The sequence below is a fragment of the Rhinatrema bivittatum genome, chromosome 7, assembly GCF_901001135.1.
Source record: "Rhinatrema bivittatum chromosome 7, aRhiBiv1.1, whole genome shotgun sequence".
Lineage (NCBI taxonomy): Eukaryota > Metazoa > Chordata > Amphibia > Gymnophiona > Rhinatrematidae > Rhinatrema > Rhinatrema bivittatum.
Genome location: NC_042621.1, coordinates 72,812,267 through 72,835,683, shown reverse-complemented (window position 1 = coordinate 72,835,683; position 23,417 = coordinate 72,812,267). Strand labels below are relative to the sequence as shown.

Sequence of the window (23,417 nt, the reverse complement as noted above, 5' to 3'; positions counted from 1 at the left end):
TCCTGCTCAGAAAGGCAAAGTTCTCATTCATGTAAATTCTTTCAACAAAAATCCTTTCCCCACTTCAAACCAGCTTCAGATGTTCCACAACACAGAAACCGGCCATTGAAGAAAAGTGAAACTGTGCAACATAAGCTTTTGCATGCGTCTCAGACGTGACTGGTCCCATGACCGAACCAGTTCCTTCAGTTTCCTTAAAGCTAGGGCACTTCAAGCAATTCCAGGAAACAAGCACCACTCACATCTAATACAAGCACAACTCTCATCTCCCAGTACACCAGGACAGGTCAGGCTGCATGGTTTTCACGGGGTGCGACCGAGTGGAAGGATAGCTGAATTGTTATCACCCGGCACAATATATCATTTTATTTTGGATAATTTCTGTGTGTGCCCTGTGTGCACGATGTGTCGTTAAGTCCAAGTATGAGAATGTGTAAACACAATAGTACTGTATATCCTATGTTGGAGTGTGTATAGGGTAGGAATGTGATATATGAATGCTGGGGGCATCTATAGTTACAGAATGCTTTGGGGTGCTTGCCAGATAAGTAAGGACTTTCAGCACTGGTTTTCAAGACAAAAAGTCATGATTTGCTGCAATTATTACAGTACTTGCACATACACGCATAAGAAAGTGTGCGCAACTTTATGCCCGCATTTTCCAAACGGTGTGGCAGAAGCTGGACTATTGTTTACCCAGGGCTGCCAGTTTCTTCGTTGAAACCTCTACAACCAGGGGCAGACTGCAGGAAAATATCAGCCCGGGGGATTTTGTCAAAACCAGCCCACGGGGGTATCAGACTCCCTTGTGCATTCTCTCTGCAGTACGTGTCAACAGCTCCCTAAAGCACACCAAGTTGACTCTGGAACCTGTCAGAATTAATCCTAAATATCTCCAAAATAAATTTCACATTTTTCCTAAATAACTAAAAAAAAATAGAGCGTACTCTACAAACAGTGATAAAACAAAAGCTGTAGACCCCCATTCCATCCATTCAAATCGGTTAACATACACACGAATATCCTGGTCTGGACAACCAAGCAGCACTTGAACTAGTGAAAGTAATGGGACACCTACATCTACACCCACACCCACCTCTCAGGCATCCTCCTTCATATTGGGCCTTGGCCACTCCCGAGATATTAATTCTTTAGCGCAGAAGGAGGCGGCTCTGCTACTGCCAGATACTTTCTGCTGACCCCAGGCCGTAAGCCTCTCTCCTGTCCGTGGCGGACTGAGCTCTGTCGCAGCCCTGCGAAAACCTCGCTCAGGCGTGGCCCTGCAGAGACCTCCTCAGGGCCACGAGAGTCTGGATTCTGACATGGCCCTAGTCCGCGGCTTCGTCTCACAGGAGCTGAGATGAAGGCCACATGACCAATGCAACCGGCCCGATCCCACGATAGGTCAAGCCGCCCGTCTACAATTACTTCTGTTTTCTACAGCTCACCTGATCAGTGTAAGAAAAGCACTGATCATATCACACAAACGTGTTCAGTTTCAATGGTTACCTATTCATTTTCAAGTACTACTCATAAATCATAAGCTCCTCAGCACCAATTCCTTTTCATGGACAAATATTTATTATGAATACATCAGCCAACAAGAAACCTTAGATCTATCCTTGAGTTACCTTCAGTGAAAGCAGCAGGCTTGGCTTTGACACCAGACTGTGCCTTCTTTGTGGTCGCACCTTCTATCTGGAATACAACACCTGAAGCCTTAAGACCGATTGAATGTATGAACACTTAAAACGTGCCTAAAATCCTTTTTTTTGCTGGGACTAGCTTTTGCATGAACTGGTGCACTTGAAACTTATCAAGTTTGCAGCATTTTGATGACCGACAATGGCTGATTTTGCTTCAGAATTGTTAATTGTTCAGTTCTGTGATATTTTGTTTTAGTTTGGAGTTTTGTAAATATTTATCTACATTATTCATAACGCTTAGGGAATAGACATAAGCACTTAATAAATACAATTACTACTACTTGTGTGGCCCAAAAATGCACACATTTTATACACAAAATAAACTTTACATGCGTGTGTGTAATTACTGTAGTTTATGTGCAGAGGAAAGTATTTTATAAACTGCTTGTACTTTGCTTATTAAAACACTTTACTTGATTGCATACTTTTAGAGGGTCATATTCAGCAGCTCATATTTTCAAAGCAAACATATATATATATATGCTTTGAGAATATAGGCAGCAACTTACACCTGCTTGTACACTTACACGCACACTCAAGAAAAATCACAGGCACGTGCACAGTTTCCCTACCCCATTCCGCCTCTAAATCGTGTTCTGCGCATCACCTTTTCCCAGACCACCGCCGGGATAAATTTTCAAAGGCCGATTTACACACAGTAACAGAGGTTTATGCAAGCAAATTCTTTTGACAGTTACCCCTCTTAGACACCAGTTGTCCAACACCTCTACCGTTTCACCTAGACCCTCTGGCATTTTACCCTCCCCCCAACCCACTTAACCCAAACCTCCAATCCAAAACCTGCAGACGAAAAGCAAGAGTAAAATGTCAGTTCCGTGATTCAAGTATTAGGTGTAAAACCATGCGTAGACGTTCGGTAATGGATGACTATAATAACAGCTTACAAAATCCTAGGGATGTGCAGAGGGACGCCATACGTTGCATTCGGGATTCGTATTCGTCGGGGGGCAGATAGGTCGGCAAGGGCCGGGCCGGCCGCCGCCCCCCCCCGATACGTACATGCGTTAATTCTTATTCGTTTCCCGGCTAAAATTGAATTAAGTACGTGTGGTTTACGTTTTATGAATCTCTACCATCTAATATCCAGCAGCTGTTTCCTTTGGAATCCGCGGCTCCCATGGGAGAGAGTGCTAACTCTGCTGCTTGAATGCACATGTGTATATTTTTCCTTTTTGCCTTCCTATGTTCCGTTTTCATTTATGTTTGTTGTTGCTTTACCATATTCATATTTGTCAAAACTACATATAGATGTTATTGTGTTAAGATTGTATACTTCGCAATGCTAGGAAAGGGGGGGGGGAAGGGTGGGTGTTTATGCAGGGGAGAAAATATAAAATCAATGTCCATTTGCTGTTATATACGGCTGAGTGCAGATCAGTCGCGTATTGAAGCCACGGTAGTGGCAGTTTTGTAACTGGTTTTGTCTGTGATGTAATTGCTTTAATCATTGGACCAATAAAATACTTTGGGGAAAAAAAAATTGAATTAAGTCCAACCCCCCACCCTCCTGACCCCACCCAAGACATACCAAAACTCCCTGGTGGTCCAGCGGGGGGTCCGGGAGCCATCCCCTGCACTCACACCCTCGGCTGCCGGTATTCAAAATGGCGCCAATAGCCTTTGACCTTCTATGTCACAGAGGCTACCGGTGCCATTGGTCAGCCCGTCACATGGTAGGAGCAATGGATGGCTGGCATCACCCGGACCCCCCGCTGGACCACCAAGGAGTTTTGGTAAGTCTTGGGGGGGGGTCAGGAAGGTGGGGGGTTTATTTAAATTCGCCTCTTTAGGTGGCCGAATAATTCGGCGAAGATTTGTGGTATTCGTGGGGAATCGTGATACGTTTCGCTTCCCCATGAATACAACGAATATGGCCCTATATGTTGCGGATTACAAATACGTAGGAAACGAATGCCCACCCCTACAAAATACCAACTTGTATGAAAACTACTGAACCCCACCCCAGAATCTCTCTAAACTGCCCAGTTTTCCCTCTAACGTTTACACGCAGCACTGCCAATATGCTCATAGTTCCTGCTTCTGCCCAATACTAACTTCCAATATTACGTGCTCAAACCCTTTTAAAAATGAGCCCCTAAACCCAGCAGGAAACGACTCCAGAACAGGACATTTTTAACTATCTCTTTCCAAAGTCACTTTTCTGATCCATTCCACTGAATCACGTCCTAGGAAAATGCAAGTTACTTACCTGTAACTGGAGTTCTCCGATAGACAACAGGAGGTCAGTCCTCCAATGTGGGCGAGCCCGGCAAGGAACTTTGATTTCACAGTTTTAAGTTGTCTACTGAGCAACTCCAAGAGGAGGTGGGAAAGAGCCAGGACGACCCAACAGCCTGCTGTCCATCAGAGAACTCCCCTTACAGGTAAGTAACTTCATTTTATCAGAGGACAAGCATGATGGCAGTCCTCACATATGGACAATTCCCAAGCTACAGGCTGCCTCAGACAAAAAAAAAGGGGAAAAAATATAACCATGCCAAAAGCACTAAATGTTTTAGTTGCCCAATCTTGTTTAAAAAAAAAAAAAAAAAAAAAGGGTAAAAGCAGATTAATGAGGAGTTTGACCAATAATGGGCCCTAGGAGGGAAGAGAGTTGGATTCTACACCTCAAAGAGACTCTATAGGACAGACTGATTTAAAATACACCGTTTTGCAGCAGGAGCCCTGCCAAAAACAGGGGAACTGTAAATGTATGACGAAAATCCCAATTTGCCACTTCAAAACACCTCCAGTCCACTGAGCTCTTACATGGCCTGCTAAACCCAGGTCCTCATGGGTGAAGGAAAGAGCACAAGTCATTAACCAAGAGGACTAGAGCTCTTGGCAACAGACTTTACAGATTTCTTGATGTCAAGAAGTAACCTGGGTAGACTATCTGGGGCTGTAGAGCTTCCCAGAAGAAAACTGCAGATTACAATTATCCGAAGATTAACAGAGCGTCTGTCCAGATTTCTGCATGATGTTAGTCAATGACAAACAATGGGGCAGATTTTCAAAGGGATACGCGCGTAACCCCCAAAAAGCTGCCCCTTCCACCCCCTGCGCGCGCCGAGCCTATCTTGCACAGGCTTGGTGGTGCGTGCAAGCCCTGGGACTTTCCTGGGGGGGGGGGTGTTTCCACTATAAGGATCATCAGATCCATTGAGCACTTAAGTATTGAATTCCATTTCGCTACAAAATCTTTGTCCTCAGAGAACAAATGCGGTTCTTTATACACACGCAACCCACGTGGAATTCTTCTTATTCTCAAATACTCAACTAAAGTGGAAGCATGTAAATCGGAGCGAACAAAGCGCTTTTTCAACTGACTTAAATCAGACCAGGTGGGAGAATTATGGGATGAAATTTTCTAAATTTAAAATAAAATTATTTCTATCTTGATCTGATTCGCTATAGGCAATATGTAAAGGAACGGTACGCTGTATTGAAAGAGTGGTGATTCATCTGAGAGGGGTTGGAGAGCAAGAGTCGAGACATATCTGTGTATGCCAGTTTTTTCTGGACGCATAGGTAAAAAATGATAATGTGGTTTGAAAGAGAAATTGTTGACTCAAAAGATTTGAAGTAAAGCATTTTTTTAATCAAAATTAATTTGAATTTTTATAGAGGAAAACTGTACGGGAATATGTTGGAAATGTCTAAGCAGTAGGATATTCTTTGAAACTCTCTTGAAGAAGCCTGTGGCAAGGCGAAACATGTTGAGAGGATGAAGAGGCAATAAAAGAATTCCGTTCTAGGAACGAGAAAAAAAAATCGTGGAACAGTATACTTTCTGCTTATGAACAAATTGATTTTGAAAGATTAGTACTGTATTGCAATGAGGATTTTCATTTGTATGTAAACAATTTGTTTTGAACGTGGAGGAATTTTTTTAATGTTGTGAGATAATAGATAAAAATGAATGTGAGTGTGTAGTATGAATGTGTGTGAGTAATGTGGGATGATGGGTTGGGATTTTTAGATAAATATTCCTTGGGGTGATGTTGTGAAGATTCAAGTATTGAGTCCTTGGGAATTTTTTGTTTGAAATAAAGATTGTAATCTTACATATGTCACTATTTGTGGTTTGGTATTAATAATTTTGTGATATATATTGAGTAGCCAAAATAGTTGTATCTTTTAGATTATACCAGCAGGCAGGAGGGGAGGCTGTCATCGAGGGCACTAGATGTGATTAACTTGGGCCCATGGAGACTAACGCGGCTCCCAGGAGCATGGTGAAGACGAGCTCTCCTCCCCATGTGAATGCTCCAGTCCTGGAATCCTTCGCTATCTGAGTCTCTGTCGATGCCCAGGGATGGGACAAAAATCCATGGAACTCCGGCAAGTCACCAGGCTACAGGCCTACCCAGACCATGCAAGGACCCTGCAAGGCTGCTGGTCCCATGAGGCACAGTTACAGGCAAAAAAAAGAAACAGATGAAAGCGGAGGAAAAAAAATAAAACTCCTGTGCTGGGCACCAGCCCACATAACATGCAACCAAAAGACAGAACGTATTAATAAAAAAGAAATCGAGAAAACTCAAATAAAACAAAAAAATGACCTATCGGTACCTGAGGGAGAAAACAAAAAAAAAAACCTACAGCGCTTGCAAGGAAAAACAGCTGCAGCTCCAAAAACCTTCACTGTTGTAGCTGTGTGTGAGAGACAGCACTAAGAACCATGACTTGCAGTCTCAGCAGAAAGAATGAGACCTAGGGATCCTGACTTGGAGGCGGGGAGATGGCTATAACTGCACATGCTCAGTAGCGTGCACTCAAAACTACTAGAATCTTTGAAATCAGAGTTCTGCGGTCAGATGACGTAACCCGTAAGTGAGGACTGCAGTTCTGAGAAGGAGATGAAACAGGCCAGCTACCATGGTTTTCCCATGAGAAGAAAAAATAAAAAATTTCCTCCCATAGGAAATAATGGGAGCTACATTGTCAAAAGCAAATCCTTACTGAGGTGGATAAAAGCCACTTCTTTAGGTGGTGAATGATCCTACGGGAACAGGACCAAAAGAGGGACAGGGCCTTTAATAGAGATTATAAGTGGGCTCTGCGTCTTGCGCACTTGGAATATCTTATTTGGCCCTTCCTGTTGAGTATTTTAAAACAGCACAAATAGTAACAAAATATTCCTTTTTGATGAGAGTAAATATTTAGGAAAACTCAATATTCCATCTGCTCTTAAAACTAGCAGAGGGCCAAATCTCTGGGGGGACTGAACTCCAAAATATCTGACTGTATTGCCATCCACTTAATCCCACCCCAATAGGAAATATTTGAATTGTTGGCATTAGGGATATTCTAAAAATCATGCCAATTTATACCCCCTGGGGACCAGAATTGAACACCCCTGCTATATATTAAAAGCCAGTAGGTCTGTCAAGCTCTAGAAGCCTTCCTATTGGTAAAATTTAGGAATATCCTATTAGTCAAAGGAGCCCCAGCTCTGTTATATCAGCTGAGTAGAATTTGGACTTTGTGCCAGCAATTATGTGAAAGTGGGCAGCCTTCTCTGTAGCTCTCTTTGCTGGTACTGTTCCCCTCCTTGAACCAGCACCTACACCTAACCAATTCCTGCATGCTCTTCAGGACCACATGTACCTACTCTCAGCTCCTGGCAAAGTATACCGCCAGATAACACATTCTGTGGGCAACTGGCAGGCTGCATCATGAATTCCATGGAGAGGGTGCCCTTGTCCCTTCAGCTGGCAGGAGTGGGTTGACATTCCTGGGTGCTTGCCCAATTATGGAGGAAAGGCACCTTCGCATCTCTTTCTCTTCTACCATTCAGCCAGGCAAGCAAGGGGACATAGAAGAGAGAGCTACAGGCAAAGCCTGTCACCTCAGCTATCCATTCCCTGCAACTCCATAGCAAAACAGTACAGATCTGGAGGACAGGGAGAGGGCCCACTAAACACAGTCAGCTCTCCACAGTGAAATACAGTCATTTTGACTGTTACTTCCATCTAAGAGATCAGCTAATGCCTTAGCGCTACCCATAAAACTAATTTAGTGTCAAACCTATGGACACTTGGGAAAGTCCTGTAAGCAATTCTCAGGCCCATCTGTACCTATGCACATGCTCCTACACTGGCAAACTCCTACCCTGCCCACAAGCTATCCTCTCTGGTAATTTTAAGACACACACAGACACCACAAAAATCAAGGGTCACAGACCCTAGAAACACATCTACAGATCAAATACAAAAAATGCTGGGGATTACCAATCAATCACAGAGACAGAGCTAACAAAGTTTTATAAGCAAAACTGTGAACAGAAAAATAATTTTAATTTTTAAATAGTCAACAAGTAAAACAATAAGGATTCATACAGTTTACACTAACCAAGCAAGTTTCATTGTACTCAGTCAATACCCAATAAAGTTCAGAGCAGGCTTTCCTCACAAGAATGTGAAGAATTGGTACAGGGCCTTGGCATAGATCTGGTTCCTCTGCACTCCCGGCTAAGACTTGAAAGCTCTATTAAGTTCTGGGATAGTCACCCTTACAGCTGATACTGTATTATAACCAATGATATTTCAAGCCACTGACTTCCTAACCAAACCACATTACATAATTTTGCAACATTACACCTTCTTATGGAGACTGAGGGGCATGCCAAGCCTCACTTTGATGTATGCAGCAAGTTAACCAATTTAGTTCTAGCTGCCAGAAACTGCAGAGAACTATAGAAGTCAGGCTTCAACCTACCTGCCACTTCAATGATTGCAAGGGAAAGGAGGTCTTACTGGGGAAACAAAAAGGTCTCAGTGCATAATAAAGAATCTCAACAGGCACAAAAGGTTCCCATTTTGCTTCAAATAGTTTCTCCCATAGGGACTGCCCCATCACTTCCTGAGTAAACTTGAAGGAATGCGCAATTGTCCAGGCCATGGGACACCAGCCCTTGGGAGAGGTTTCTGCTTGCCTGGGTAGTCAGCATGATGCCTAGAAGACTTACAATATAACCAAGAAAGACGGACAAGCAACATGGCAGATTCTACTCATGAAACACAAAAATACCATGTGCTTTTCCATTGTATGCAACTCCCAAAGTAAAGAAAGGAAATAATCCTACACCCAGGACTGCCAACTCGTGAAAATGGCTTCCGAGTCTGTCAGATTTCTACCAACAGTCAAAACTTTTTACCATTGTCGTTTTGGGGTCAGTTTTCAAAAATATACTCAGTACCTATCAGGCACCAAAATTAAGGAAGATTTTCAGTCAAATTTAGAGATTTAGGTTTCTAGCTGAAAACCGAGCTAAATACAAGTACCTAAAACTTGGATTGCAGTCCTAAACTTAGAAATCTATTTGCCTAGATTTAGGAATCTACAGCAAGTTAAAAATCTAAGACGGAAAGTCAGTTTCTCCACCCCTGTAACCACCACTAATGAAATTAGGATCTTACATTTGGGTGCTCAGCCACAGTTTTCAAAGGGGCCAATTCAGTTTCCTTTCCTAAGTTAGGCACCTAAACCGTTAGAAAATGATCCCCTTTCTGCACGGCTGGGATTACTATGCTGAGGGTCAGCAGCCACAGTCTGCTTGGCTTGTTTATACACACGCGATATATCCAATCCAGCAAACAAACACAGGCCCCCCCCACCTGCTCTGATGTGTGAAAGGGAACTGCAAGCTTATCAAGTCAGGACTGTAACGCAGGTGTGGAGGACTGCGCGGTGCGTGTGAGGGAAAGGCGCACGGCCAGAGTCCTGTGTTTGCTATCCCTTCATGGACAGGACAGGCTGGAGGAGGAGGAGAATAAAGAAGAAGGTGTAGATGGGAAAAGGATGGGGGATTTTTACATTTGAGCACAAGATGATCTTCTATGTCAGCAGTTCTTCATGCAATGGAATTTGCTAAGGCACTGGCAAATTTTTTAGCTGACTAATTATGTCTGTGAATACTACGGAGCCAAGAATGGGGGGGGGGGGGGGGGGAAATAAAAAGTATTTTCAGAAACAAGGAGATACAGTGAGATGGCATGTGAAGTATGCTTCTTGCCCTCTGTCTCCACTTCTCTATAGTGGTTGGTATCACCTGAACTGCAGGTCCAACAGGGGATATTCAGGCTTGTGTACAAAGCCTTCTGCAGCAGCCCTGGGATAGACAGCTCTGCAGCACCGCTGCACAAGTCTGCAAATACATTCCCCAATATGTATTTACATAGCTTAAAATATTTCCTTATTAAAAGAATAATTCTCACCTTTGTGTGCATCTAGATAAAGAAACAAACAGAAATTGAACAAAAAAAAGTCTCCATTTAAGTTCTCTCTTTTTACGTTCTTTTTCTGTTTCTCTCCTTCTCTTAGGTACCTCTTTCTCCGCTGTGAAGGACTTCAAAGGGGCGTGGGATAAACACTGTGGATCCATAAGAACATAAGAAAATGCCATACTGGGTCAGACCAAGGGTCCATCAAGTCCAGCATCCTGTTTCCAACAGTGGCCAATCCAGGCCATAAGAACCTGGCAAGTACCCAAAAACTAAGTCTATTTCATGTAACCATTACTAATGGCAGTGGCTATTTTCTAAGTCAACTTAATTAATAACAGGTAATGGACTTCTCCTCCAAGAACTTATCCAATCCTTTTTTAAACTCAGCTATACTAACTGCACTAACCACATTCTCTGGCAACACATTCCAGAGTTTAATTGTGCGTTGAGTAAAAAAGAACTTTCTCCGATTAGTTTTAAATGTGCCCCATGCTAACTTCATGGAGTGCCCCCTAGTCTTTCTACTATCCGAAAGAGTAAATAACCGATTCACATCTACCCGTTCTAGACCTCTCATGATTTTAAACACCTCTATCATATCCCCCCTCAGTCGTCTCTTCTCCAAGCTGAAAAGTCTAGAGGACGTGAATGAAGAGTGGGTGGCTCACGGGAATGACAGCTACTGCCTGGTGATAATACCCTTATTCAATAAACATACACACGGTTAATGCGACTCCAACATTACCTCTTGCCGTTGAAGCTTAGAGTAATGTGGGAAAAAAAAAAAAAAAAAGGATTTCCAGTCACAAAAAATGTGGGGAGTAGTTCGCTGGTTACTACTCCTAACCAAATAAGCCTGATACTCACTTTCAATGCCTATCCAGCATAGCTCTCTGCTTCAAACAGCAGGGGAGAAAGTCTGTTACTTCACTTTCAATGCAAGTTAGCTCTCTGCTTCAACGGCAAGGGAGGAAGACTGATACTTCACGCATATCCAGCATAGCTCTCTGCTTCAATGGCAGGGGGGAAATGAAGTAAAGTCTTGAGGATGTGAATGAAATGACGAGGAGAGACATGGGGGTGCCTTGCGGGAATGATGGCTACTACCCTTATTCAATAAACATACACACGGTTAATGTGACTCCAACATTGCTCTATGCTTCAATGGCAAGAGGAAATGTGGGGAAAAGGATCTGCATTCACAAATAAGCGTGGGAGTAGCTTGCTTGTTGCGGCGGTTACTACCCCAACCCAAATTAGCCTGATACTTCACTTTCAATGCATATCCAAGCAGCTCTCTGCTTCAATGGCAGGGGATGAAGAAAAGAGGATTTATATTCAGACAACAACCAACAAGAACTAAATTGCAAAGGCTGGGTAAACAAATAAGCGTGGGAGTAGCTTGCTTATTGCGGTGGTTACTACTACTACCCCTAACCAACTAGGCTTGATACTTCACATTGATGCAGGTCCAGCACCGCTCTCTACATCAATGGTGGGGGTGGAAGGAAATTAGAACCTAAAAGTTGCCAATATGGGCCCTGACCTCAGTGGTCAGAATAACAGATAAGTATTTTTCTCATAAGTATAAAGCTTGCTGGGCAGACTGGATGGGCCATTGGTCTTCTTCTGCTGTCATTTCTGTTTCTATGTTATCTTTTCCTCCCATCCCCCCCCCACCTCTTCTTTCTCATTGCTCCCTCACATCCTTCTCTGTCTTCCTCCTTCCTGCTTTCTATCCTCACCCTTCCATCCTTCTCACCCCCACTCTTGCCTCCTACTACCACCACCACCTCCTCTACTGATGCCTAAAAGTAAAACAGCAATGGTGGAGAGGAGTGAAGCTGCTGCTGTGGAAAGTGAAGACAGCAGAACTGCATGCTCTAGCAGCGGCAGCAGGGAGGAAGACCCACGTGAAAGCCAGGAAAGAGAGGTAAGAGATGGGAGGGGGACCTGCGGCGGCCTGCATTCATGGAGGTGAGGGGGACACAGAGGGATGCCTGGAAGCAGCCTGCACGTGCACAAACAGAAGGCACTCACCACAGCATCGACAGGGTTAGAGAGAAGCAGGCAGGCAGGTCATGTTAAAGCGAGGAGGAGATCCGTATCAGCGATAGCGCCTAGAACAGGAGGAGACCAGGTACTTTCCTGAGATTCCATGGCAAACAGCAAAATTATGCAGCGCTTGCTGTAGCACTGTGGGGAAACTGGGGGCCCTGATCTAATGCATTTTGAGTCTTGGAGCAGGGACCCCACTTGCATTTTTATAAGTTCATTATCACCCAATTTGCTGCTTTTAGCCCTCCTGCACTGCCTCTACTCCAGCTCAGAATACAAAGTCCCCCACACACACACACACACAAACTACAGCCTTGTTTCTGTCCTCAAATTGGGTGAATCAAGCCCTTAAGTCTTTTGTAAATAAAAACAATGCAACAACTCCTCCTACAAGGGACTGTTTTCCCTCTTAGTATTTTGTGCCTGGCAGTAGATAGGACCAAAAGACAAAAGGCACAAATTCTGCAAACACTCCCGAGCTGTGTTAAGTGGTTAAACATTTGGATCTATTCAGTCTGCTTAACTTTGTCTCATGCCGAACAGACTTATTACAGCTAACTCAAAGGATAAAGAGCTCTCTACCTTGGAGATTTACTTATGGGTATGATTTCATAAGAGAGACCTAGAAGTAACAGGTATACATATGTTGATGTTACCGAGCCATTTAAAGCAAAAAAGGTTACCTACCCTCCTCACCTCATGTGTGTGTGCTGTGAATTGCCCCCTCTTTATCCCTTCGTTCTGCTTGGACTCTCAGACATGGCCCTATCAAAAGCTGGCAACACAGAGCACGGAAACGAGTTACTTACTAGAGAGCCTGGCAGATATTCAGGCAAGGCAAGAGCTGCTGAACTCCTAAATCTCCAACAGAATTGTAATCCAACTGCAGCCCAACTGGGCTCTTCAGGTATTTGAGCACGAAGGCAAGGGCAGTGCATTCGACCGGACCTATGCCACAGTAGGTCAGTTTCAAATGTTCAACTTCAAGTTTACTTATTGCAGACTTGGCTAGATTGGCATCTTGCATTTCATAAAGGCACTTTATCAACCAGATAAATTCTGGCATCGCATGCATGCTTTTCTTCTCACCAGGCACAGCAGGTGGAATAGATTTAAAATATCTCTGTATGCTTTTTACCAAATACTTCCTGGCAGACTGCTGCTTCTTGGGCAACTTCTCACTTGGCCAGGATTCAAGTAGTAAAGCACAGTGTTTCCGAGACAGCAGGCCTGCCAGAAACGTGGCAGTTATCTGAAGGTTGAGGACTTCAGCCTTTTGCAACAGGGTATTTTCTTCTTGATCAGCGAGCCAAAAGCAAGCTGGAGAACAAATGTCACCTGCGTATCCTTTTGTGTTCCTGCTGGTATAGTTGAACAAATGACAAAGCATTCTTGGACTAAGCTGATCATTCATTGTAATATATAATGCTACAAAAAAGCACTGGAAAGTAATATGAAGAAATTCATACTGTTGGTTCGATGCACCGTCATCCGGGGAAAGGCTCTTGGAGAGGACCAGAAAACCAGCAGAAACATCTTCTTCCGTTACCCCAGCTTCTCTAAGCTGCGAGAGTGAAAACACATAACAGCAGGAACCCAAACCATCAAAAGCCAATTTCCCAAGGTGCTTGATCGTGCTGTACATCTTTTGCAGTACATTGTCCTCACGCTGCTTTTCGTGTGCACTGTGCAACAAGAAATGCTGCAAAATTAGCAGGTACATATCCGTTATGGTCCGAGGAGAGCAACTACTCAGAATGAGTTCCTTATGGCATTTAGAAACTATCCAACAAAAAACAGGAATGTGACAGAGGCCATGGAGAGAGGAGTTTGCTTTCACCAAGTCTATCATTTGCTGTGCAAGCCTAGGATCATTATGGTGCTTCTTCATAAAGAATTCAATTCCTTCTTGAGAGAAACCTTTCACAGTGACCTCCTTCCGAACGTACTTCCGAAGCGAGGCCGTTATTGCGCTGGGTCTGCTGGTCAAGACCTTGGTGGCGTTCTTCAGCAGGTTTCCTTGGATAAGATTGAAAAAAACGCTCTGGACCCGGGTGGGGTCTGTAGGAGAGCAATGCCTCTCTTCCTCGTCAAAGGCGAACTTGAACTCATCAAAGCCGTCAAATGTCAGCAGCACCTGGTCGGGGTGCTCAAGGACGGACAGGAAAATCTCTTCTTGGTGATGATCAGGCCAACAGCAGTGTTCAAACAGCAAGGTTTTCAGGGAAACCTGCTTTTCGATGCCGTGCAGCCGCCTGCAGCTAAACGGGAAAATAAACGAAAAGTTGGGAAAGGCTTTGCCTGTGGCCCACAACAGGTGCATGTGTTGAAGCAACGTGCTTTTGCCACTTCCTGCTTCCCCCGATACGAGCACCGTGTCTGCATCCTTGTTCAGAAGGCTGCTGGCAGCAAAGATGTCGGCGAGTCCCGAGAGGCTCTGGGTGGGGGCAGCCCCGCCGGCGTTCGTCACCGTCTCCAAGACGTTCTCCGTGTAAACGTCCTCCAGGCATAAATTCCCAGCTCCGTCATACGTGCTGAGAAAACGGGACTGTGCAGAAATGGTGGTCTTCAACTTCCTCTGGTATTTCAGACAGGCAGGATCTAGAAAAAGAATTGAAGAAAAAAAAAAAGAATGATGTTTTGGTTGTGGGAGATTCTGCAATTGTTACCTATCTTGATGGAGTCACAATCTGAAAAGCAAGTCCCAAATTACTGTAACCTGGAAGAATGTTCAAAATGAATGTCCTCTCACTTTGTACCCCTTATAAAAAACGAATACTTAGAATTAATAATTATTGCTACCCACACTAAAACGTCTTTAAAGAAATTTCAAAAGGATGGGTTCTGGTCACCCAAATTTGATTTGGACTTTGGAAGATGAATAGTGGAAACAAAAAAACAACCACCTCTGTCACAGCGACTGTTATAAAAGTAGATATTCAGCAAAGAAGGGAAATATTCATTAAGGTCTGCATAAAGATCATAAACTGTGCCGTGCTGGGTCAGATCAACAGACCACTGAGGCCTGTCTCCTATGCTGGCCAGTCAGGCTTAGCTGAAATACCCAACACATCCCAAAGAACTCAACCAAGCTTCCCCCAACTCTCTGGCTAAGAATCATTGGTTATGAACTTTTCCCACCAGAAATTTCTTCAACCCTTTTTAAAACCCAGCTGGGCTATGTCTTGACCGCATCATCATCTACTGCTTAAATTGTCTATTGGGTGAAAAATGACTCTCCCAATTTGTTTTAAAATTGCTAACATTTAGTTCCGTGATGTATTCCCTAATCCAAGAGATATTTAAACGTAAACAACTGTTCCCCCATTTACCTGTTCCATCCCAGTCAGGATTTTATAAATCTTCTATCATATCCCCTCCAAGCTGAAGAGCCCTAGCGTTCCCTTTATCATTTCTGTTGTTCTTCTCTGTGCCTTTTCCAGTTCAGCGGTATCCTTTGTGAAATAAGGCAATCAGAACTGCACACAATATTCAATGCCTGGTCTCACCAAAGATTTATTCAGAGGTATAATATTGAGTTAGATGCTCAAAAGAAAAAAAAAAATCTGTTAGCCAGATAAGACTTACAAGGGATATTCAGCAACACAGCTATGCTTCTCAATATCCACAAATAAGTTAGAACTGCTTGATAATGACTTATCTGGTTAACTTAAGTAGCAATATTTAAATTATCGGTTATTTAGCAGATAAGCATCTCCTCCCTGAAATGCCCATTTCCCACCTACCACTTAGCTGGATAAGTAATTATGGGGCACTACGGCTACTATTTATGGAAGCTGGGATTATAATGGAGATTGCCTCAGTGCAGTAGTGCTCCTCCTCAGAGTTATAGCCTTGAACAGAAACTAATATAGTCCGATCTAAGAGCTACCAGAGTCTAAATAAAGACGGGTATGAGCACGTAAGCCATTGTAGGCCTGCCTAAGGTCAGAGCAGAATGTTTTAATGGGATGCAAATTCTGGCAGCTCCTCTTGCATTGAAACTCTCAGCTCAGTGTGCAATAGTGGTCAAAAAAAGCTAATAAAATGTTAGGAATTATTCAGAAAGGAAAAGAGAATAGAACATAATGAGATCAAAATTCAGCACCACTTAGCCAGATAAGTAAGGACTTCTCGAGCTTAGTGGCGGGCAGCTGCATATAGCAGCTGCCACTTATCCGGCTAAGTAGTGCTCCATTGCACTATTTTCTTACTGTACATATAAGAAAAGCCTCTAGACTTGACACTTCAGGATTTTTTTTTTTTTATTGAATTTTAAACAAATATACAGAACATTTGTTCCAGAAAACAGATAACTTAAAACAGTAATACTCTCGTATTAATAAAACGAGAAAAAGAAAAAACAAATCTAGAAATACCTTCTAGTTATCTGAAATAATTATAGGTAAACGGGGATCTTAAATTAACAATGAGCAGTTAATAATAAGAAAAATTCTAACTTACAAAACTTCCCTGTAGAAGTGGTTCAAGAGAACTAATATTTACCAACACCTGAGACAAATTTCAGGAATGAGAATCCAGGTAACTTCGTAACCGAGCTGGTTCTAAGAAAATATACCTGGAATCACGATAAATCAAAATACATTTGCAAGGAAAACGCAAAATAAATTTTGCGCCCCTATTAATGACTTCAGATCTCATCTGCAAAAAAACTCCAGATTCTGTATCCATGAAATATTAACTCCTGATTCCTAAGAAAATCTCTCAAAACAGTGTCTCTCTCTGAAATAAATACAAATGAAACTATCAGGGTTTCCCTTGTAGCAATTACAGTGTCCAAAGTCATTTCAAGGCGCGCAGTAGCGTTCAAAGACTCTTCTTTCCCATTTTGAATTTGTTGAATATTTTCTGGCTTTTTTTTCTTTAACCCCAGGAAAATAAAATATTTTTGAAATTGCAGGTATCGCTTCTTCAGGATATTTCAAAATATCTTTAAGATAACTTTTGAACAAAATCATGAGGTGATAGACCTTTCATCTTCGGAAAATTCAAAATCCTCAGGTTAACCTTTCTGCTCTCATTTTCCATTCTCTCAATCCTATTATAAGATATAGTCTCTGATTTTATCAAATTATTTTGGACTTCTTTTATATCGTTAATAGATTATACATTCTCTGCCACCTTCTTTTCTAAAGCAGTAATTTTTTCATCTGCAATCTTAGAATGCTGTAAATTTTCTTTCAATAAACTCGATAAAGTTTTTATAGAGGAATCCATTGATAGAAGCATATTCCAAATCATATCTGTTATCTCTTGGGGTTTAATCAAAGGAACCATACCAGTTACTTGTATTCCCGGGTTTTTCCTCCCTGTTGCCTCAGGTGCCCCAGGCTTACCATCCGCCGGGATATTCATGGCTTCCAGGTCCCCGGAGCCCCTCTCACCTTTGCTCACCGAAAGGAACGCTTCTCTTGCGTCCTCTCTCGGGACAGCTGTCTTCTCTGTTGCCATTTTGCCCTCCAGCCATTCTGCCGTGGCCTCTCCGGATAAGCTGAAAATTTTGGATGGTGGTTCTGGGGGATCTGGTGCGCCGGAACTGAGGTATAGTTCCTCCACCTGAACTCCCAATGCCTGCTCTGCATCGGGCGTTTCCGCATTTCCTCCTGCCGGCTGGCTTCTCACTGAACCTGCAAGCAGCGACTCAATCCGTGGTTGTCTGAAGTCCAACAAAGGAGTAGAAGAAAAGGAAGGCTTCAGTTTTGCCTTTCTTTTTGTGTGTGGCATGGTAAACAAAATAGGAAAAAAAATCGCTAAAGAAAGGCAATTTCAAGTAGTCACCCGCGGAGCAGAGCTGCACGCGTCCTTCCTACAGGGCGGCCATCTTGGATCCCCTCGACACTTCAGGATTTTTTTAAGTTCTGCATTCCACTCTATTTGGCCCATCATGCTACCAAGATAGCAACACAAGATCAATTATCTTGTCTTACAGTATATCAAGTAGCTCTAGAATATTGCTTACTGCATGGACCATAAATCTGACGCAACCCAACAACTTAGTTGGAAAACACTGATCCAAAACACTCAAAAATGGGATTTAAGATGTGACAAATATATCTATCCTGCAGCAATACAAATTGTTATAATGCTGGACTATAAATATTTCCTCTGCCTATACTCTTATTATCCACATTTGAAGACCATTGTTTAGACAAATCATCTTATTCAAGAAACTGCAGACAAGCTGCATGCAAGCTGTCTAACCAAGACAAAATTCACTGCCATTTATTCCCTATACTGTATGTACATGCCTGCACAGAAAGAGTAGCTAAGAACATAAGAAATTGCCATGCTGGGTCAGACCAAGGGTCCATCAAGCCCAGCATCCTGTTTCCAACAGAGGCCAAAACTAGGCCACAAGAACCTGGCAATTACCCAAACACTAAGAAGATCCCATTCTACTGATGCAATTAATAGCAGTGGCTATTCCCCAAGTAAACTTGATTAATAGCCATTAATGGACTTCTCCTCCAAGAACTTATCCAAACCTTTTTTGAACCCAGCTACACTAACTGCACTAACCACCTCCTCTGGCAACAAATTCCAGAGCTTAATTGTGCATTGAGTGAAAAAGAATTTTCTCCGATTAGTCTGAAATGTGCTACTTGCTAACTTCATGGAATGCCCCCTAGTCCTTCTATTATTCGAAAGTGTAAATAACAGAGTCACATCTATTCGTTCAAGACCTCTCATGATCTTAAAGACCTCTATCATATCCCCCTTCATCCTGGCTAAACCTCAGTTCCCTTGTATTGAGCTTCTCTGTCTGTCTGCCATTCCAGTGCTACTGACAGAAGTCTGGGCTTGCACCACAATGCTGCCACACATTATTAGTCATTTAAGAATGCTTCCCATAGAACTGTAGAAGATATGGTATATGAGGAGTCCTCCTATCTTTTACTTCCCCATCTTGCTGCGCTTCTGGTCCTTTCTGTACTTGGTCCACGCTTGCCAGTAGCTAGTGGAGCCTCTGCATTCCTGAAGCTTGAAGGCTGGCTAAAATCTTGGCTTCTGGAACAGACAGGCCACCCTTCCCTACAGGGTATGCGCTCCCCCTGAAAGTGGAGTCTTCATGGTCATTAACTTTTCTTCTGGTGCATCTCCTCTGAGGCAGATGTGGGTTATGTACAGGTGGCTCTTATAAGTAGCTGACAACCTGTTAAGCATATGAAGGTGTTAATTCACTGATAAAAGGTCCAGCTGATTGCTAAACATAGGAAAATAGACATAGTTTAGCAATCTATCCATGTTCTCTTTGCCACATCCTCATCAATTGGTCATTGAGAGATGCCTTCATAGTTTCCAGGGCTGTGAGCATAATTATGTAGATGCTCCTTTCCCCAATTGCTTTATTTTTTTTCCAGTTGGTTTCAATTTCTTTTCAAGTTTACAGATTTAGCAGATGTGATTTTTTTTTTATCTACAGGAAATTGGGTTTTAGAGTAGCAGCTTGAGAATGCCATACTTTTTCTCTTTGCATCATGTGCAAAGAGATTAAAAAGTGATCTTGAGCATATTTAAATGAGGCAGTGCAGTGACTAATGTGTGGGCAAGCATTCCTAACTTCTTGCTCTTAGTTCAAGCTGAGATTGCAGCATAGGCCTGCTCGGTGCGTTGCCCCTACCCAATTCCAGAGCTTAATGACAGCAGAAGAGCAATTCTGTATAATTGGGGGGGGGGGGGGGGGAAGAGAGATGGACATCCAATGATGATCCAAGAGAAGTGGACATTGAGTGGCAAAGTCTTGCTATGAGCCATGGGTAAGTTTGTAGGCAAAGAACCCCCCCTGAACTGTCTTCAAAAATCATAAGACACCTAAAGAAAAGCAAAAGGAGACCTAAACAAAAATTGCAAGAGACCCTGAGAAAAACCGGATGCTGCTTTCAGAAGAAGCAATAAGATAAAGCAGCAACAGCCAGACTGTCAAGATCACAGTCGATTGACTGGGTAAAGGAAAGGTTTGAGCCCCGTGCTGTAAGTGAGACCGAGAACAGAATTTTGGCTCAAGAGGACTTAAGTGACACTTTACAAGAACGCACGGGAGAATTAGAAAAATAGAATGCTGTCTAAAAAAAAAAAGGAATAAAGAATCGAGAAAATCGAGGAAGGCACAACAATGTTAGAATAATTGGTCTCCTGGAGTCTATGAAAGATGGAAAATTGGTACTGATCTGTGAATCTTGGCTCCCTGTAAAACTTGGGTTTGCCAGTAGGAGATAATCCAATTAAAGTATAATAGGAGCAGAGGATCAGAATACAGAGAAATGCTGCTCTATCACTTCCAGTCATCGCCCACGTACTCAACTAGAGAGACAAAGCACATTTAAACGGGAGTGTATAAATCTAAAAAATAAATATTAGAATACGATAGCAAGCATGCACTATTATTTAACAATTATCCGGCGAAAGCACCTGAGATCAAGAAGGAATTAAGGCTACGTAATAGGATTCATTTTGCTCTATAGTTCCTGGCAAGAATCAGTTGCAGATAAAGGTCAGAATCTGACAGTCAAAATGAGAAAAGCTCCACATCCGTTTGCAGAAGGATTAAATAATTCACAGTAATATGTTTAACAGCTGTTTACGCTGATGGATCTCTTCACCAAACACTTGCCATATAGTTCAGTTTACCATGAATCACACCTTCAAGGAAGGCATGGGATAGACTGGGCCGAGCAGAACAGAACCAGAAATGAAGGAGTACCTTAGGAGCGGCAGTATGAGAAGCAGGGAAGGCCCAGGGTTCAAATCCTACGCAGGCCTCCTTGGGAATGTGGGCAAGTCACTTTACTTTCCATTGCCAAAAAAAAAAAAAGGTACAAACCTTAGGGGTCACTTACTAAGATGTGGTATTTACCCCCGGGAGGTCCCGCAGCTTAGTAAACCCCTGAAGTATTTTCTCCTTGTGTGTGCAGAGGCCTCAGACGCTGCACAAGGCCGGGTCCTTCGCCCCGGGGCCACCATATTGTTAAAAAGGGCCATATCAACCCGACTGACCCCACCCCCACGTGTGTAACCTCCCCTAGAGGTCTTGCGGACAGTCCTGCCCACTCCCTGCCACATCTAGGGGCAGCCCTATTGTTAAACCAAAAAAAAAAAAAACTGTTAAAGTTGATGTGGTGAATGCTGCTCCCTTTACCCAACCCCTCCCCCCTTCAGCACACCTTTAATACCGGATGGCTTAGAGGAGAGGGTATAAACAGACATGTGGAAGAAGGTGAGCCAGTTGATACGGTGTATCTGGATTTCCAGAAAGCGTTTGACAAAAGTCCCTCATGAGAGACACCAGGAAATTTTTTTTAAAAAGTCATAGGACAGGGGGGCAGTCTCTCCTATTGTGGATTGCCAGCTGGTTAAAAGATAGAAAACAGAGAATAGGGCTAAATGGTAAATTTTCCCAAAGGAGAAAAGGTGAATAGATAGAGCGACCAGAGGATCTATTCTGGGACCACTGCTTTTTAATATCTTTATAAAACAACCTGAAAAACGTGATCAAATTTGCAGAGGACACAAAATTATTCAAAGTTGTTAAATCACAAGAGGACATTGCAAAACTGGGAGACTGGGCAAGTGAAATTTTACGTGGATAAATGCAGAGTGATGCCCTTAGGGAAGAGTACCCCAAATTATGGCTACAAGATGCAAGATTCCACATTAGGAGTCTCCATTCGGGAAAAGGATCTTCTGCTCAGTGGGCAGCAGCAGCAGCCAAGGCAGCAAATAGAATATGAAAATTATTCCTTACCTGCTAATTTTCGTTCCTGTAGTACCATGGATCAGTCCAGACGGTGGGTTATGTCCCCTGTCCAGCAGATGGAGTCAGAACAGAATTTTGGGAGAGGTTCTATATGACCTCATAACCCTGGTCTCTAACTTCAGTATCTAGTCTAGCCAAGCCAAACCGAAAATAACAGAGGGATCAAGTAAATATTCCGTAGAAAATTACAAACTGTATTGAAATTCAACATTAACAGTAATATGGAACTTGCCAAAAGGCAGAACTGATAAATAACAGACCCTGGCAAAAGAAAATCAGAAAAGCCAGGAGAGGATAGTCGAGCAGAGGTGACCCACCCAATAATATCTTCAAATTTATTTATTTTATTTATTTATTTAACAATTTTTATATACCGGCATTCGTAGGACACATCATGTCGGTTCACATTTAACTGAGAAAGGAAATTACAATGAACGAGGATAGAGAGAGTCAACGATATTACAATGAACTAGGAACAAGGATAGAGAGAGTCAACGAGCAAGGATACAACTTTGTAAAACGAACTGGATGATGATTATGCATGTTAAGAGTAGGTATGCATCAGGATGTAAAGGATGCATGTACCCTTAAGAACTTAACATATGAAATTATTTACAATAATAATATTAAATGTAGGGGCAGGGAGAAAGGGAAGGGGGTAGCGAGGAGGGGAAAGGAGAGGAGGGGGTAGGGGTATAGGAGAACGTTAAGGCAATGGAAGGGGAAGGGTGTCTGGACTGATCCATGGTACTACAGGAACGAAAATTAGCAGGTAAGGAATAATTTTCATTTCCCTGTACGTACCAGGATCAGTCCAGACGGTGGGATGTACCCAAGCTTCCCTCCTATGGGCGGGCTGTGGAGAGCCCTGCTCGAATAACTATCTCCGAAAGAACCGCCTGGAGGCGCTTGAACATCCAGGCGATAATGCCTCGCAAAGGTATGTAACGACTTCCAAGTCGCTGCTCTACATATCTCCTGAGGTGAGACTGCGCTATTTTCCGCCCAGGACGCCGCCTGTGCACGGAGAGAATGAGCTTTAACCCCTAGAGGAGGTTGTTTACCGACTCCAATATATGAGCCAACGATTGTTCCTTTTAACCAACGAGCGATGGAAGTCTTGGACGCCATTTGACCTTTTCTAGGGCCCGACCAAAGAACAAAAAGATGATCAGATGTACGGAAATCATTCGTAACGTGCAGATATTGCATCAAACACCTTTTTACATCCAGCTTGCGTAGCTCCCTAGACTCGTTCGCCTCAAAAGAAGGTAAATCTACCGACTGATTAAGATGAAAAGCCGAAACCACCTTAGGAAGAAAAGATGGAACCGTGCGCAAAGACACCCCTTCCGTGGAGAAACGGAGGTAGGGCTCTCGACAGGATAGCGCCTGAAGCTCCGATATCCGTCGCGCCGAACTAATTGCCACTAGAAAAATAGTCTTGAAGGTGAGATCCTTGAGAGAGGAGTTACGCAGGGGTTCAAAAGGTGGACCACTAAGTGCCCTCAGGACTAAGTTCAGATTCCAAGATGGACAAGGAGAACGTAATGGAGGTTTAAATGTTTAACCCCCTTAAGAAAACGAACAACATCCGGATGGGAAGAAAGAAGCGAGTCCGTCCCG

General features: G+C 43.1%; 1 protein-coding gene across 2 annotated transcripts in view; it reads right to left on the bottom strand.

Annotated features, from left to right (window-relative positions):
- NOD2 (nucleotide binding oligomerization domain containing 2) overlaps nt 1-23,417 on the bottom strand; it is a 75,843-nt gene that overhangs the window by 35,297 nt on the left and 17,129 nt on the right. For both annotated transcript variants that reach the window (XM_029608524.1, XM_029608523.1), the window contains exon 4: nt 12,826-14,617. In XM_029608524.1, the coding sequence (XP_029464384.1) occupies nt 12,826-14,617 (1,792 nt within the window). The remainder of the gene's footprint in view (nt 1-12,825; nt 14,618-23,417) is intronic.